General features: G+C 40.8%; 1 protein-coding gene across 5 annotated transcripts in view; it reads right to left on the bottom strand.

Moving 5' to 3' along the window:
* Positions 1-618: 618 nt before the first annotated feature.
* PDE8B (phosphodiesterase 8B) overlaps positions 619-18,037 on the bottom strand; it is an 82,582-nt gene continuing 65,163 nt past the window's right edge. For all 5 annotated transcript variants that reach the window (XM_071580969.1, XM_071580967.1, XM_071580968.1 and 2 more), the window contains 11 exons: positions 15,416-15,493; positions 14,465-14,541; positions 13,108-13,272; positions 12,378-12,423; positions 11,814-11,949; positions 10,391-10,589; positions 9,242-9,459; positions 8,164-8,299; positions 5,831-5,998; positions 4,156-4,285; positions 619-3,279 (listed from right to left, as the gene is read on the bottom strand). In XM_071580969.1, coding sequence (XP_071437070.1) covers positions 3,164-3,279; positions 4,156-4,285; positions 5,831-5,998; positions 8,164-8,299; positions 9,242-9,459; positions 10,391-10,589; positions 11,814-11,949; positions 12,378-12,423; positions 13,108-13,272; positions 14,465-14,541; positions 15,416-15,493 — 1,469 coding nt within the window. In that variant the 3' untranslated portion in view covers positions 619-3,163. The remainder of the gene's footprint in view (positions 3,280-4,155; positions 4,286-5,830; positions 5,999-8,163; positions 8,300-9,241; positions 9,460-10,390; positions 10,590-11,813; positions 11,950-12,377; positions 12,424-13,107; positions 13,273-14,464; positions 14,542-15,415; positions 15,494-18,037) is intronic.

An 18,037-nucleotide genomic window follows, 5' to 3' on the forward strand; every position in this document is an offset into this window, starting at 1 on the left:
GGTTCTAGTCACAAAACTCACTGTGCATTTTACTGGGATGTAATTCATCCTTAAATAGTCCTGCATGCAATGTACAAATATTTGTATCTATCAAGTGCCATTGTTCTCAGATACACTCCATTTGCAAAAGATCTCCCAAGGGTCTCTTCCTTTAAAGATGGTTGAGTTCAAAGTATTAAATTGAGTTCTTTGTTTTACAAATGAACTTCCACCTTAACAGTGAACATAGTAAGAATATGCTGTCCTACTCCTCTGTTAAATGAGAGTTTGTCACTTGCTCTTGGGAGGTGTAGTGATCAGAATTATAGTGACCAGATGAGAATTTTTACTTGTGTTCTTTTAAATTTTTTCCACTTTGCAGTATGTTCACTCAGTAAAATCAAGTATTATCAGACCCACCCTTACTATTTTTAGAGCGCTGAGGTGGATGTTTTATAGTTCTGTACACTGACAATAGCATCAAACAAACATCTGTTAGCCACTGCACTAGTCTAGGAGATCTGACACAACTAGCACATGACAACTGATCTGTGCTGATTTATTTTGCTCCTAAAGAGGACCTATTTCCACCCAGATTGCTCTTTTTTAGCTTAGTCTGGCTGTGGGAAGAAACAAATACATGGATTCCACATTAACACCTTGGTTTCAGTTTTTGTTCACAAGTTGAACTTTATTTTTTAGATTCCTTCCACTGTTCACATTTTTTTCCTTTTGAGGGAAGTGTGACAAAAATGATGAATTGAAATGTGGTCTTACAGCATTTTGCTGTATTTAACAAATTAGGATAAGGCTTTGAATTTTGGGAAATTCTTTTCTCTAATGGACGATGCAGTGAGCATTCCGTTACCAGAATAGTTTAGGTACAACCACTGAGAGCACTAGTTCTGAAAAAAGGAATGGTAAAAACAAATAGTTTACAGTATTAGAAAACAGAGGTTCAACTTGTCTGAATAAAAATCCATTGAAGTATGTGTGCTGGTTTAAAGGCGAACCAGCAGGGGAAATGAACTCACCATGAGAGAGATTATAAGTCAGACATAAAACTTAATAATAATATTACAATAAAAACACTGGCACAAAAAGGGAAATTGCTTTCAACTCACAAAACCCCAGCAGTATAACCCAGTGTCCTGGGGCACAAACCCAAGGGGGTTTGTTTGCCCCTGTGCTGAGACCCCTGTGGCTCCCCCAAGTCCAAAGCAAAAGGAAATGAAAAACCTGTTGGTGCAGGCGAGGGCTGTGGTCTGGGCGAGAGCGGTGATCTCCTCCTGTCGAGGTCCTGCTGCTCCCCTGGATCCAACAAGAAGTTACCAAAGTCTTCTTACCCACCACTTATGTACCCTCAGGGAGCACCCAGTCCCTCCCCCTGGGCGGGGACTCACACAATGGGTGATTAACTCTGGGAGCCAGGGGGTGTTGAACTGTTGATGGCCCATTAGCAGCTCCGCCCCCTCAGGCTGAGTGTGAAGGTGATAATGACTCCCTGGGCAGCTGCTGCTAATGGGAATGAATAGAGGGGGTAGAATACACAGCTGTGATCACCCCCACACAGTGTCAGCTGGTCCCTCCTGCTCAACTAGAACATTATGTTGCCATAGATAATAGGAAAGAATGAATAAACATGCTTCACCAGAAACACAATTCTCGAAATGTACACAACGCAGCATTTTAATACATAGCAACCTGCCTTAGCTGTGACAAAAGGATCTGTTACAATTCTAACAAAAATATAGCTTATATACATTTCTCTGCACATACACTTTATTAATGTTTCCTTTTGTTTGAGAACTTGGTACAAAACATACAAAAAAGGTTGGCACATTGTGTAAGCTACCTGCAGTAACAGTATTGTCACTATTCTTCCACAGCAATCTAAATGCTGTTTGCCTTTTTGTTTTTTTTTTCCTTTACCCAGTCTGATTCTTGATACAGTATAGGGGAGATGGACTGCTTCTTCAACTTCAGCCACAGCTTTGAAAGTCTTGCTTGCAGCCTGAAGTGCACAGTATTAAAAATCAGCAGTTCTGGTAGTATTTATTAACTGAATAATCTGAGAAGAGTCTAAAATTTGAACTCATGTTCTGCATGTGATTAAAATGAGATGTACAAAAATATGCATTTGTGCTTTGAAAGCCGTAGCATAAACTTCATATTTTAAAAGTAATGAAAAACTATGTTCAATTTCTAACTTATTTACATATTTTGAAGTACTTTTTACATCACAAAACAAACCAGCAGTTTACTAGAAGGATAAAGCACTACAAATTGTAATGCTGTTATAAATTATAACCTGGAAACTTGTCTTAAAAAGCGACCGGTTCATCCTAGAAGTAAGTAGCACAATATATGAACATATCATAAAATTTAGATCAGTTTAATAAAAGTGATAACCATGTGTACAAACTCCACTTTATAAAAAAAACGATGGTGATCAAATGCCACAATAGTTTTTGTGTAAATTGTGATGAATGCATGATAATATCTGTCAGATGGCAGAGAATCATGTGGATGGCACCAGCTGTATGGAAAATGCTTATTTTCCTTCATTATATTACCATTTGGGGGAACATTGACTCCTACCAAGATTTTATATGGATAAGAAAGAACAGTTGGTAATAAGAAAGTTGTTTTAAAAGGTGCCAGGTTTGGAGGATTTTTTTACTGTATCCAGTTTATTGAGGTTTACTGTTCTACTGTGCATGCTCTCTTTAGAAGTTTGTTCAGAGAGCTGAAGAACTTTGATAGAATTGGAAAAAAAATATGCTAGATAAGTGGGAAGTTTTTATGCTTATTTGGCAGGCTATTCTTACTCTGCTAGTGACTACTGAGAAATAGTTGTGTGAAGTGTTAGTGAATGCAGTTGTATCAACTACAAGATTCAACAAGTACATAATTCAGTACTAGAAATTAGTTTCAGAAGTACCTTTTCTGCCACAAAATACTTCAAAAGAGCACTTAGTCATCTGTGGATTATAAAGACTCTTTGAAAAACATTTTTCTGTAGAATTCAGAAAAGCTTAAAAATGATGAGTAAAATATTTCGTTCTTGTCACGTACTCTTAATTTCACTGGAAAGGCAGTATCATCCCCTTTGTAGCCAAGAGTCTGTAAGTGATTCACAGTGAAACTGATAGAGGAAGAGGTCTTTTTGTTTCATTTAGTGTCAGTTGTTGTTTTCCGATGGAAGCCTGAGACTCTTGCACTTTAAATCATCCAGTGTTTTCCAGTGTTTGTAGTTATTGGCCAAGTGTTGCATCAAAACAGGCAGATGTGCAAATGCTGAAAGAACAGGAGAAACAGTTGTTACTGTGCATATAGAGTGGGCAGAAGAACAACCCAACCTCATCTGAAATTGTCATTCTACTCTCTTTTGTTCCCTCAGCTCCTTAAATTAATACTTAAAAGCGGAAAGATTTTTTTTTAGTGTGTTGCTGAAGAAAATAAATTTCTTAAAGCGTGATGATTTTATTAAATTATGCTAACATGCAACCAAAGTGGTCTTAGTTTCTGCTGCTCAGAAGAAATACATTGCTAAAGGAAAAAAGATGTAGATAAAAAAGCTTATTTTTAAGCCATTACTATTCCTTTACATAAATTGCCTGGTGTGTGCTCAACATTATAAAGTGTGTGTTGTGCAGTGAAATGGGCTTCAGCAGTTATCACTGCACAATATCCTGTGCTGTACTGTATATACAGGTACTGGCCCTGAGAAAAGTGAACTCAAGACCAGTTTGAGCCTGGACAAGAGGAGGCTCAGGGGAGACTTTATCGCTCTCTACAAGTACCTGAAAGGAAGTTGTAGTCAGGTGGAGGTTAGTCTCTTCTTACAGGCAACCAGCAGTAGAGCAAGAGGGCACAGTCCTAAGCTGCGCCAGGGATGTTTAGGTTAGACATTAGAAGTTCTTTACAGAAAGAGTGACAGGGCATTGGAATAGGCTGCCCAGGGAGGTTGTCAAGTCACCATCCCTGGTGGTATTTAAGAAGAGAGTGGATGTGGCACTTAGTGCCACTGTCTAGTAGGCAGGGTACTGTTAGGTCAGAGGTTGGACTCTTCTGATCTCAGATTTCCAACCTAGTTGATTCTATGATTAGTCATTTTAGTCCTGCAGGAATCTTTGCTTCAGAACAAGGAATAAAATAAGCAGAAATACTTACCATCCCATGCATCAAACATATCTGTTATAAAATAATCTATGAAGGAAATCTGAGACTTGGGGATGCTGCAGGTGTTTCTGTCAAATACTGGCATTACAACAGGCAAACCCTGTCTCTTCTCTTCATCAGTCTAAGAAGACAAAACTTTAGTTAGCCACTAAAGCTTTGCTGACTTTCACAATGGAGTAGCAAAGGTCAGGGGATTAGATGAATTGCAGTAGATTTTAGACAAACCTTAGAACCTCTGAGGTGAACTGCCTCAATTTCATGTGCATTATTTCATCTGGAACAGGGACTGAAATCAACGTGTCTTCCCTTTCACAAGTACTCTTATTACTGTAGTTCTGTGATTGCATTTAGCTTCAGCAAGACAGAATGCTCTAATCTGGTGATGAGGGTACACCAGCTAAAAAATGGAAAATGGGGTTGCAGAGTGCGTTGTCAGAGGATGGGTTTGGTCTGTCCGTTTTCCCATATCTCTAGTGACTGTTGCAAACCATTTGTGTTGTAAGGAAGAAGAGGCTGTTGCTGAGGCTAGTTTCTCTGCCGGTGTCAAGTTATAAGATGAACAGAGGTGAAGGTATGCCCTTTTAACTCTGTGTGTACAACTGGAACAGGGCTGGTTTTGTTGCACTCAGTATCACCTCAACGGTTTCTTCGAACTGAATTACAAAAAAAAAAGTCCCAAGTCCCATTTTAAGCAGTACAGACAGCACCTAGTGCTGGAATTAGGAATAGAGCAGTCCCCCAAATTAGCAGACTCAACACCTCACATTTAGGCAAGTAGGCTAGTGACTAAGCTGGGCAATTTAATAACTTGACTGCTAGGGAGATATAGCTTATATAGCCTAAGTGATCCTTGATCTTACTTAGGACATTACAGAATTTATTCACTGATTAAAATGAAAGTCAGACATGTCACAGGTACTAGCTACAATTTTCTTTCAGTAATAGCTATCGCATGTATGATCTGAACTTGCATGATAGGTATGCCCACCTTTCTGTTTCTCCACTCATAACTGCTGATTTTTGCATCATTAGTGGCAAACAAAAGGTAAGATTTTATCAGTTGTTCAAATAAAGAAATAAAAGAGTATTTCACTTTCAGGAAGCTGGTGCATTTATGTTAGAAAAAAACAAATGTGAAGAAAGAAAGTTGAGCTTTCAGTTCTGTCTGGAGAGATCCCATGTCATAAGTATTTACATGGGCCACATGCCTGCACTGCTTGTCTGCCTACAATGAGAATAGTTTAGATCCTACCTTAGAAGAGAAAGAGCCATCCCAATGCTTCACCTGAGGGGCTGCATCAGGCATGGATTCATGCTCTCTTCAGGAAAAGTATTTGGACTAGAATCTAGAATGGTGACGGTCTTGATTTTCAGCCAATTAAATTGAGTAGGGCTAATAATTTTTTTTTAGCCAGATGAAGAAACTTGAAAATGTAAAACCTCCCTTCCACCATTCTGTACAATTGCCCAGTGAGCTTCATGGTAAGCAAACTAGCTAACTGCCTGGAGTAAATTCTTCTGCATGAAATTGAGGGGCCAGTTCCAGCTGGGAAGAAAAAACAGTATGTGTGGACTCTGTGGTGACACCAGGCAGGCCCTGTATGGACCAGCAGACCAGATGATGTGCATTTTCTTACATAATGTCGAATCATCAAAATAGACGTACCTGTGTGAAGTACTCTTCTGAAATCCTCCCCGCCCATTCAATACATAGCTCTAGGGGGCGACATGGGTTTGCTACATCTGCACATTTAATCATCATGCGCTTGATCAGCGTCGGGTTGTCTGGGAAATTCTTTATATTGGCTGTACATTCAGTGCCACTGCCTTCGCTCTGTAAAGGAGAGTTGATTACAGGGATGAGGGGCTGCATTGCCTCTTGGCAGGAGTGAGGGCGTCATTATCAGCTCTACTGCACTTAAGTAAGCAGGCACCCAGTCTGCCACCTTCTAATTTCATTCAGATCACCAGGAGTTTGGAGAAGAAAGTAATGTCTGAGAACTGCAGCCTTGCTAAGTAACTAATTGTAACCCCAATACATGCTACAGTTATGAAGATTCTCAGAACTAATAGCTAAGTTTGTAAAATAAAGAGCCACAGGCTCTTTATCAGATCACATTGGATGTCACCTTCTCTGCATCCCAGCCTTGTCCCCTTGGACCGTGATAGGGGATGCATCCACCAACTGCAAGCTCATAAATGATCCTCAATGCTGTATATTTAAATTTGGGGGTGGTGATGGTAGGGGACTGCTTCACTTAGGGATTTTTCATTTTTAAGTGAGAAAACTGAGGCAGGCACAGGGGTTGACTGACTTGCACAACTGACTCTTACATGCACAAAAGCAGATCTCTCACATTCAGTTCCAGCATGTTTAGACATAAAACTGCCTTCTTTGTGCCAGACTTTGAACCCTCAGCCTGGATTAATCTCTGGCTTTAGTTATAAGCAAAGGTGAAGTCTTAGATAACATATGAGATTAAGAGTAGGAAAACACAGAAGCAGCACACTGACTGTAGAAAGTCTCTACTTGCTAGACAGTAGAATACTGAAGTGCTTACTGACTGCCCTGGGGAGCAGGTGGAGATAACAAGGTAGCTGTTACAAGTCTGCTGTGGCATCATATTCTGAGTCTCGAACAGTTTAGAAAGGCACAGGTATATTATGTTTCTTATGGAGTACTAAAAAGCCTACACCTCAGCTCATCATGGCATTAAGGCTATTCTCAAAATATTTTGTGATTATGACCTCCCTTCACTGCTAAATTCAACTCTTGAGTCAAAAACTGAACTTGAGTACTTTTTACCACCACAACCAAAATTCATGTCATAGTTTATGGGGAGATACTTTGCAGTGACTTTTGCCAGTTCAGGCATTAATCCCCTAACTTTATGTTTAGCAGATAATTCTTTTTCAGCATGGGTCGCCCAGCAAAGAGCTACAAAATTAACTCTGCACCTTAACTGCTGTTCAAGATCAAAAATAGGAAGAGCTATAGTTAACAGTAAAGAACAGAACAACCTAATATTGGGGGAAAACAACTGATCTCTAGTACAAGTGGTTCACTGCTCCACATTTATTGTGAGATAAGTATAGCAGCATTTGTGATTTCCAGCTCAAAATATTGGGAGAGTGGAGCTCACCAGTTCCTAGAAGCAGTTCAGTTCAACTGGCATAATGCCGTCTCTAAAGTTATAAAAACCCCACCAGTCCTGAGGGATTTCTGCATCCATGACAGCCTACAGTGCAAAAAGTCCAGTTACAGGTTACTAACAGAAGCTCCTTCTATGTATTTAGTATTGTTGACCTTCAGTTTTGTCTTTTTTTTTTTCTCTGTTTCCAACAAAGCACTGTTTTCACTAAGGTGAGTTAAGGTAGTCGTTCCTCAGGTAACACTGTCCTGGAGGAGCCTGTCAGGTCCTTAATGCTCTGCCTTGAAAGGTAACAAGAGAAGGTAGGAGGGGGATGGAAAGCTCAGAGGCAGCTTATGAAATGTACCCTGCCTGGTTAGGGAGCATTAGGGTGTTGACATGTCCTCGTACAATCAGGAGTGGAGAGGTCTCAGGAAGTTATTCCTCAGGACCTGAAAGCTCCAGATTCCACAGACATAAAACCATCAAGGCAGGTTCCTCAGTTACAAACTTAGATTCAGGCAAATCCCATTATTTGGATACAGCACCATAGGCATAAGTGCCAACCTGACACCATGCCCAGAATTTCCCATGTGAAACAACACCCACCTACATATTTTCTGAATACAAGATGGCTTTGAGGACAAGGCTTATGAATTAAGTGTTTAAGTTCAGGGCAGAGCCAGACATAGAAAACAAGTAAAAGTATTTTTTCATACTCGGATGTGTGAGGTCTCAAATGTAATTGTGTCATTTGGGCCTTACCACAATGTAAATTAATACAAGGTGAATGAAAATGATACTTAAAAGTTCTCTTGGAAGAACCTCACTGAAATGCCTGAGGGTGTAAAGTCCCCCAAGCACTTACATGTGGGCTGGTCTCCTCAGATGCCAGAGGCTTGTTGATACTGTTCACAAATTTGTTCACATGCTCAAAGTGCTTCGTCATCTCTGTTGCCAAAACCATATCAATAATGGCCTGGCGCAATGTCCGGTAGCGATTTCTAGGAAGGAAAAAGAGTTCCTGTTCACAGGTCTGCCAGATAGAGCTCTGTCCTTTCTTCATCCCCATCCAGACAGTTCTGCAAAACACTGCTCAAGGGCTCACCCACATGAGCTGGGACCTTCAGAGTTAGGAACAGTCTAGGAATGGACTAGATAATGCCTCTCTGAGTTCCTCCAGCTCTGTTATTTTTACCTAATGAAAATCAATCCCCTGAGGTCAATAAAAATTGACAACTCATTTTCATAATGCTGCAACACTAAGATAACTTCTCTAAGAAAAGGCACTCTATGCTAGCTTGGAACTCAAAGCGCAGGTTCTTCAAAAACAATACTTGTTATGGGAGGTGGATAAATTAATTACCTCTTTGCGGTCTGGCCCTTTCCCTTTCAGATCTCTTTCTTTCTCACCTTGTCCCTGCAAAAGCTAGGCTCATGCAGTGGCAGCTCGCAGGCTATGGGCACGCCACAGGGAGCCTCCAGGTCTCCCAGAGGTTCACATCCCTTTGCCACCACCTGTTCTGCCCTATGTGAATGCGGTATTGCTTGGAAGCATAGCACCTTGTGTAGACACAGCATGCAGCATCTAGCTGCTGGGGTGGAAAAACAACACAAAAACCCTGTTTCCAGTATCCTGCAACCAAAAGGCCGTGGAGCCAAGATGCAGTCTTGAGGCTGTCAACCATATTAAGGTAATCCATGAAATATCATTAAACATCTCTATAAACTCCCAGAAACTATCAATTGGAAGATGTGGGGTGGTGAGAGGAGAATGAAAACCTTTTTTAAAATCATGTCTACGTAGGATTCTGGAAGATGTTATATGTTACTTGTATTTACACTATATATTCTTGTTTAGAAGGTAGGTTTTCAATCTGCCCCAAACTGAAACTGCCAAACAAGAAATCCACACTGGCACACTTGCCCTTTTCCAGCAGACACACCTATCAATATTCTTGAAAATGTTGCATTTGCTGTCTTTAGTTGTAAGCTGAAATGCCAGTGCTGTGTGATGACTCTCTAATACAGCTGTATCATTGTAAAGGACAGCTAATTCACTGCCTGCATTGCAGAGGAAAGAGTTGGTCCGTCCAGGGTGGTCTACATCATGGATGGTGGCAGCTATTAATGCAGCTACCTCATCTAAATGGTCCAGGCTTCCCTACAGAAAGAGAGAAAAATTATGATGTGGCACAAAATTGCAGTAAATATTTTCTAATCGTTTCCAGGTACCCACAATTACGTAGATGTAAGCCTCAGCGTAGGTATCTTAACCTCCTTGCAATCACTTTCCACTCACGGTGCCCACAGATTAACTACTGCAAAATTCCCACTACCACCCTTACTCAAATACTGTAATGAAGCTTTTTAATATGCTATCACCTAAGCAATGTCTTTGCATAAAATTCTCTAATGAATAGAACATCTGGAGTTTCCTTCTTTGTGTGCTTGCCTGAATGCATCTGTACTGACTCGGTTCCTGCACACCTTGTATGTCTTAGAATAGGGTAGGATAGACTATTTCAGTTGGAAATGTGACCTAACAGCAATCATTATCCCAACTGCCTGACCACTTCGGGGCTGACCAAAAGTTAAAGCATGTTATTGTCCAAATGCCCCTTAAACACTGACAGGCTCAGAGCATTGACCATCCCTCTATGAAGACTGTTCTCGTGTGTGACCAACTCAACAAAGAAATGCCCTAATGTCCAGTCTGAACCTCCCCTGCAACACCTTTGAGCCATTCCCATGCATCCTATCACTGGGTAGCAGGGAGAGTAGTTCACACCTCCCTCTACAAAACTTTTGCAAAACTTTATTAAGAACTGTTACTAACTACCAGTTACCATGAGACAGAAAAGAGACAGGTTTCCTCCCTACCCCCACATTATAGCTACTTAAAAATGTAAATTTTTATAAACAGACTTTAGAGAAACTGTGTGAGCCTGCTGACATCACAGGCAGACTTCATGGGCAGAAAGAGTTTATGAAGCCAGGACCATTATTTAAACATCTGACTTTTGGATGACACACATAAAATGGTAAACACACTGAAATCCTAGCCCAGAGGACTCCTAAGGTGATGATTCTACCTTAACTCTCTCCTTCCCGAGAAAGAAGGCGGTGGCATGCAGGACATCTGCCGCATGTGTGGAATTGTGGTAGGAGTTGGAGGAGTGGTAGTTGGCTTCAATGACCTGCAGCCACGCCCGCAGCGTTACTTCTGAGCAGTTTAAAAACTCGGAGACCCCAAACCGTGCAAAAACTTTTAAGCCCAAATACACTAATGGCCTGGAAGACAATAGAAGAAAAAGGCACTGCTGTAAAATAGGAACTTGTCATGTTCTAAAAGCAATATATTCTATGAAGAAACCAACAAGACCTTAAAAAGGGGTAGGGAATGTTAAACATTTTTAAATTGTGCATCTATAGCCTCTCAAAAACCTGGCCAAAATTACAAATTATTGCATCTACCATCTAGCATCCTTTCAGACATTGCTTTAATATGTTTGTAGAAATGGTGCAGTTCCATTAGAGTTTCAACAATTCCTGTGGCTTCAGAAAAAAGATTTTACAAGCCCAGGACTTTTGTGAGTTTAGTGTCTGTCAATCAAACAAACATACATTTATTTTTTTCTTAAGGAGAAGAAGCAGTCTTTGAGCATTAAATGGGCACATCCCAAAGGCTAAGAAGCCCTGAGACTAAGAGAAGGTCAAATGTCAAACATAAACTGCTGTGTGTGTATGTGTGTGTCTGTTCTAGTGCTGGGCAGCCCAGCCCATGTATGAAACAGTAGGTATAAAACCTTTAATCTTTTTGGTTCTTAAATCCAGATGCACTCTGGATTGTAATTTACACTGCGTTGCCTGTGAGAGAGTTCATCAGCCATATTTCTCACTCCTGCAAGATGATCTACAGAGCCTCTGAGCAGAGAAAGCCATAGTCAAAACCCAGCGTCTGCAGATTAAAACGACAAATGCAAATTGCTGAACTGACCATTTTCTGCAAAGGCAGTACAAAAGACTGGGTAGTCTCTTTGATTCTTTGTCTTGGGAAGAAAACCACTTTTCTCTGTGTATGATGTGCTTATTTTTGCTGTCTCCATGACCTCAAAACTAGTGATGTCTGTTTTTATTATAAGCTTAAAAATCTCAGTCTCTTGATCATATCACTGGTTTATCCTCCATCCCATTTTTTTATCCCTGTAGTCAAAAGCTACTGTTGCCTCAGACCTTCCTGAATCACACAGGGATTTAGGTGAGGGAGGAGAGAGGCTGCCTTTTTCCAGCATGACCATTTGCACATGAGCAGGAAAAGGGCATCTGCAGGATACACAGCATGTAGCAACATCAGACTATGCCAAACAGTGTCACCTGGACAGAGCAGATAGGAGTCAAGCAAAACAGCTCTCACAGTTTTGCTGTGTCTTGCTTCAGTTTTTCCAGAACAAAGCACTTTGTGCTACAGCTTCTCAAGAGCCTTTCTGTGGGCACCCAGGGAAAGGAGTCCAGTACCTTTTATTTGTAACAGCCTCCAACTCAAAAATATTGAAGTCCCAGCTTTCCTCGTTATCTAGGAGCTGTGCAATACAGGGTGGAACATCACTGATGGTGTTTGGCACTGGAAGGTGACTGTGGCTCATGTTTGGATCTGTTGAAATAGACTTTGGGAATTAGCACATTTCTGGATTATTCCCCCTACACTACTGCAACCGCCCTGCAGAATTCCATTTGGGAAACAACTCTTTTTCAAAAAATCCCGACTCTTTTCCCTTACATGAAAAAGTCTGTAAACTGCTATAATATAAAAGATTTATTACATACTATTTAAACATAAGCCCAAAAGATCAGTAAATATTTCCTTGACAATTCAGTTTTTTGGCTAGCATTTTGAAATGCATTATTTTATTATTTGAGCCTGTTTGACCTGGAGGTCAATGGAGACTAGCACTTGGTGTGCAGTCATTTAGCCACCCATTTCCCAAGACATGTATCCCACTGCAAATTAGCCTGAAGCTCTGTTAGTAGCATCTACAAAAGAAGTCACACATGCAAAGGAAGTTTAAAATGGTGACTTACTCTTAGAAAACACATACTCATTTCCTGACAGTCTTCTCAAGCCATCCTGAAAAAAACCCGAAGTTTACTGTAAGTTTTAGGCAGAGTGGCCATGCATCACTAGTTGTACAAACACTACATACAACTGAGCTAGTATTTGTGGGTACTAAAAGCACTGCTCTTACTCTGTAAGCACCATCCTTGTTTTAAGGTCTTTCAAAACAAACATGAAGAATCCAAGGAAGACTGGTATGAGATCTCCAGAAAGGGTGTTATTATCTGTGAAGTGTATTGACCTCCTAGACCCTTTCATTGGCACCTGCAGGATTTCATCACTCAAATTAGCCACTATAATTTATTTTTCATTTTCTTTATATTATTTTGGCAGGAATTTGCTCAGTGTACATTTAAAAAAATTAGTAAATCTATGACAACATATAGACGGTCTCTTGCTGCTGGTACAGCACTAAAGTCATAACCTGATGAAAGCAACCTCACTCATACGCTGGACTAGCTTACATGTAAGTGTTCACTTACATGTGAGGATGAATGCACCCAGCGGACTGAGATGTGGCCATAACTTACTACATCTTCATGTCTACTGCTGGTAAAGAGGCCAAAATCCTGAAGCGAAATGGTGATGAATTATGAGTCCCCTTCCCATTGCTTGGGAAATTTGAGCATAGCAGAGCACTGAACTGTGGTGTGGGATACTACTAGCAGTAATTTCATCTTTACTAATTGTACTCACAGTCATCAGACCTCCAACAAGATCACTCGTATGAGGATCTTCATCTTTGGTGCCGAGCTGAGGGGAGTAGAGCTCCGTTGTCCGCAGGATTTCCAGAACTCTGTCCAAGGCCTCTGCTACTGTGATGGGGCTGTTTTCCTGGGCAGCATTAATTATGTTAATAACCTGAAAACAGATAAAGGAGGCAGGCAGAGAAAATGAGTGCCACTTTTTTCTTATTACAAACTCTTTATTCTTGACTTGATTATGCTAATTCTCATTTAGGAAATGCAGTGTAATTCCCCCCAACCCTTGAAGTACAATTTGGAAAATGTAAATTTGTGCTCAGTTGTCCAGGTATTGATCTACTATTTTTAACTGACAGACTCCTGGAAAACAAAAGCAGAATGGCGTGATGTATCTGAAATAGTTGCAGGTGGGTGCACCAAAACTAGCGAAGTCCCTGTCCTTCAGCATATCCAGTTCTGCTGTGAAGCAATCATTCAATCCCTAGAAGAAAACCCAAGCAAATAAATTCCTGGGGGAGACTCACATATCCTGACATTGGATGTTAAGCCCTAGTTTTCGCCATGTAAAAATGAAGGGCAGAGAGCAGAAGGAGCTGGGCTGTGGAAGAACATCGTGGCTCTTTGCAATCCACCTTGTGCCTCAACCACAATCTGGGAATGCAGCAATGACACAGCAGCAGTAGGGACTGCTCCTCACTCTGCTGGGACTGAGGGACAAAGCCCCAGTGCTGTCTTTTCCTGCTATGAGAGGCTGCTGCAGGGGCACTACAGACCTCTGTGGGTGTGACTGAGGATAAGCAAAAGCTCTTGCAGTCACTGGTGCTGGGAATTAAGAGCTTGATGACAGCAAGAAAAGATGGGAAGAGAGAGAAAAATGGTTTGAGGGTGAAGATACCGGGCACCCTGGTCTGTGTTTCAAGTGGTTGCAACTGTTTTTCAACAGCAGAGTTTGTATAACACAGATAGTGAAGAAGACTGCAGGAAAGGGGAGGGAGGCAGAACATGCTGTAGGTGCTCCCTCCTCTGGTTACTAACTTATTAACTGAGCAAAGGTGAAACTGGAAGCGCACCCACCTACACATACACAGCCCAATAAAAGCATCCCTGCCAGAAACAGTACATCTAGCAAGGACACTTTTTTCCCTTTTTAATGTTCTTCCTTATGATTAGGATTTGGAATATGATGATAAGATATAGAAAGTAGTAAGTATTAAAAAAAAGTTATTTATATTATTCTGTTAAGTACAAAGTGCAGGAAGCCTCTGGTTGTCTGTCCACCAAGTACGTAATTCCCTATGAGAGCAACTCCAGACTCTGAGTTTGTGGAAAAGTCAGTGCTCAGGACTCACCTTTGTGATAGGAGCTTCTATTGTCATTGAGTGAATCCTTGCCATTGAAGAGTACCGTCGGGTCTGTAAACTTGGAGCTGCCGTTCAAGAGAGCCACAGAGTGTAAATCAGATGACTGCATTTAAAGAGCAGAAGGTTGGGGAACAGTACAACAGAATCCAGCCTTATCTCCCACTGCTCCTGTATCTCTCCTCTTGCAAGAACTTACTTTACTGTTTCATTTCTTGTTCTATTGTCTACCTGCCTGTCAGCCACCCATCACGTTTGCCGTCAGATTTTCCATCCAGCCTTCACTTTGGAATTAAGCTGTACTTACTGCACTTCAGGCCCAGTACCTGCCAGTCACTATTTGGCTGCAGTAGGTCTCTGCCAGATGTGGCTCCTGTTAGTGTGTGTATGTCCCTCATCTTGGTGATAAAACTGGTCTAATGAAACCCATTCCTGCTCCCTATAAGCTGTGCTTCCCTCACTACACAGAGAGGCAGGAAGAAATCTCTGCCACAACCATCCCAGCCCCAGCAGCCAGTAACAAACAGGATCAGAACTAGAAGTACTGCTTTCACAGAACCAGCAGCAGTAAATCCTGTCATGTTCAACACTAATAAAAGTACTGGTTTAGGAGCACAAGCTGAAGCTTTCTAAGAGGGGTGGCACTAATGCTTAACCACACACTCTTAGCAGGCTGCACCCACCCCTTGGCACAGTCTCTATATGAAAGCACTGCCAAGCATCATAGAGTGATGCTGGTACTCATGCTGGGGCACTGTTTTGCAAATCAGAACAAAGAAATTCTATACCAGTTATAAAAAACTGGAGTAGTATCTCTAATCAGATGTGAATCTGATTCCTCTTCTGCAGTTTTGTTACCTCAGTGAAGTATATTATGTATCTATATGTAATATAGATAATATATATATTAAAAATATATTTAATAATTCTTTACTTTCTTACCATCACTGCTTTGAGATGTTATTGACTTAACATCAACTGAGTCTTTCCTTCTGTTCTTGCATTTATAGAAACTGGATTCTGTAAATACAAAACAAAAACTTTAAAAATATTTCAAGTGAAATATCTACAAAGTCTCTTCCATGTAAAATTACAAAAATTTAATTAAATGATCTTAACAATACCATGTAAGCAGAGGAAATATTGTAATCTGCATATCACAACAAAGAACTTTGTGTCTGCATCAACTTAAAGCAACTTGTCTGAAGTCACTTGGAAATGGGAACTCAAGATGCCTGTTATGAATATGCCTTATGAAATGGGGGACTTGCTTCACCTAACTATAGGTCCCTAAGAGCAGCAGTCTTGCAGGCTGTAGTTGTCTAAGGTAGTTATTGGAGATCTTGCTTCAGGTGAAGTGTCTCAGGCCCCTGCAAGTCCCTTTTGCTCTCCACCAACCACTGAACAAGCCTGAGTTTAACAGCCTAAAACTGTAGCCAAGTCAGAAAAGTCTTGTCTCAGTCTTCACTCTTCCAGCCCAAGCATAATTCAGACTCAGACAACTTTTGCTTTTATTTGCAATAATTTCTTGTATCCTGTGTTTAAGAAAAATTTGGCATACTGAGAATGATTATAAGCAATCAATTTGATTGTTGTGAAAATTAACCATGCAAAAAACTGTTATTCTTAAAACTGCTGTTTGCTAAAGCAAAAAAAAAAATTGTTACATCCAGCCAAATTCAAAAGCTGGATGAAATGGTGGGGTGGGGCAGGAGGGGAAAGGGAAAAATGTAGGGTAGAATTTCACTTTCCTCCAAAACATTACAGTCTTTTACTCTCCCTTCTGTTTAAAAACAGCAACCATGCATCTGTTCACCTCTTTGCAAGAGTGTTTACAGTACCTACTCCCAGAGTGTCTGTAATGTCACTCAAGGATCAGAGACCCCACTAAGCTTTCAAAAGCAGATAAAACCATCTGAAGAATCAGAAATACCGTAACATTGATATTCTTAACATAAAGACCATGTCACAAGACAGGATATATGAAGTATATTAATACATATTTCTACAGAATTAAAAGTTTATCGATCTTAAAAATTACTTGAAACACAGTTTCTGTCTTAATTATCTTTTTCTGCTACAGATTTGTAAGACAGCTTGGATCTTCCTATTTTGTTGTAGTCCAAATTGAAGAAACTGAAAGCCTTTTCCAATGTTGACACCTAAGAGCAGGGTGTAACGAATGCATGTCAAGTATTTTTTTTTATTCCATAGTACTCCTCTTACAAACCCCATTCCTATGTTAACATTTGGATTAGTTTATCATAAGGCACTTGAGTGGGAGCAAGCATTTACACATAAACACAGCTGTGAGTGGCTATAGCTGACGAGACAACTCCTGTGTTAAATATCAACTAGCAAGTCAGGAACTTTGCTAGTGCCACCCAGAGAGACACAGGTGCCTAAAAGCTACTCTCCTGTACTACAGTTTCATCTTTAAATATTTAAAAGCCTAAATAAAAAATTTTTTTTCACCTGGCAGGCAGAGTATCTTGTCATCCAGATTTGTTAGAAATCACACCATTGCAAACAGCACAATACATATGAATTACTTTTCTACCGTCTTCACATACTGGTATATGTCCATGGATATGCTCTGGAAATTTATTCTTGGAGCACAGCCATGGACTGGAGGGAAGGATAACCTACATCATTGTAAGTTTGCCCACTTCCACTGCACCATAGTCATCAACATGGCACCATGTGAGGGACTTCCCCTTCTTGTGTAAATCTATCACAGAAATTAGCAAATCTAAAACATTTGTAAGCTAGTAAAAATGTGTTAACTAGTAACAAGTGTCCTTCAGCTTAATTCATGGGCTTTCTCACCTTCCTGTTTGCAGGAAAACAGTGAGAAGAAAATCTGCTTTTATTACAAGGACACAGGAGTAAGCAGTTTAATATAGTGTGGATCAGCACTGGGAATGAGTGCAGACAGTTGTATATGGTCTCTTCTTCCCCCTGCCCACTGCTATTTGGCATCACAAAGCTCTCTGATGTGTCTGTGTTCCTAGGCTACGTGAAAAAGCAGTGGATGTCAAGTAGTGATGTCCCATGCTCTTAGTATGTTATATCCTCCTCCCATGTGAAAATCAGAAGCTGCCTGAGATTGCACAGTAATGTTCTCCATCTTTCATGGCAGGAAGGGCCTCAGGTGTCAGGAGGTAATTGGGCACAAGAACCTGTTCATTTGTAGTAAGACATCAGTGCTGTGTCTGGCTGAGATTACTAGAATCACAAGCTTAAAATTGGCCTTTGGTACTTCCTTCTTCAGGGAAAAGCATTATTCCAAACACTACAAAGCACTGGAGGAAGGGATTATCACCTTAGGCTCCACACTTTTAGTCAAAAGCTATCTGCAGAAGTCAATGAGGGCTGGAATGTGCTGTCTGTGACACAGGAGTCCCAAGATACATGGCAAGGTGTCCTGCAACAACTTGATGCTGATTGGAACTGACTAGTTCAGGCCTCAGCACTTCAGACAACTGTCAGCTCTGTGTGGGGCCAAACCTATGGCCTGCTGACAAGTCCCACACTTGGAAACACTAGGGCAGGTGTGCTGGT

Source organism: Pithys albifrons, chromosome Z (genome assembly GCF_047495875.1).
Source record: "Pithys albifrons albifrons isolate INPA30051 chromosome Z, PitAlb_v1, whole genome shotgun sequence".
Classification (NCBI taxonomy): Eukaryota; Metazoa; Chordata; class Aves; order Passeriformes; family Thamnophilidae; genus Pithys; species Pithys albifrons.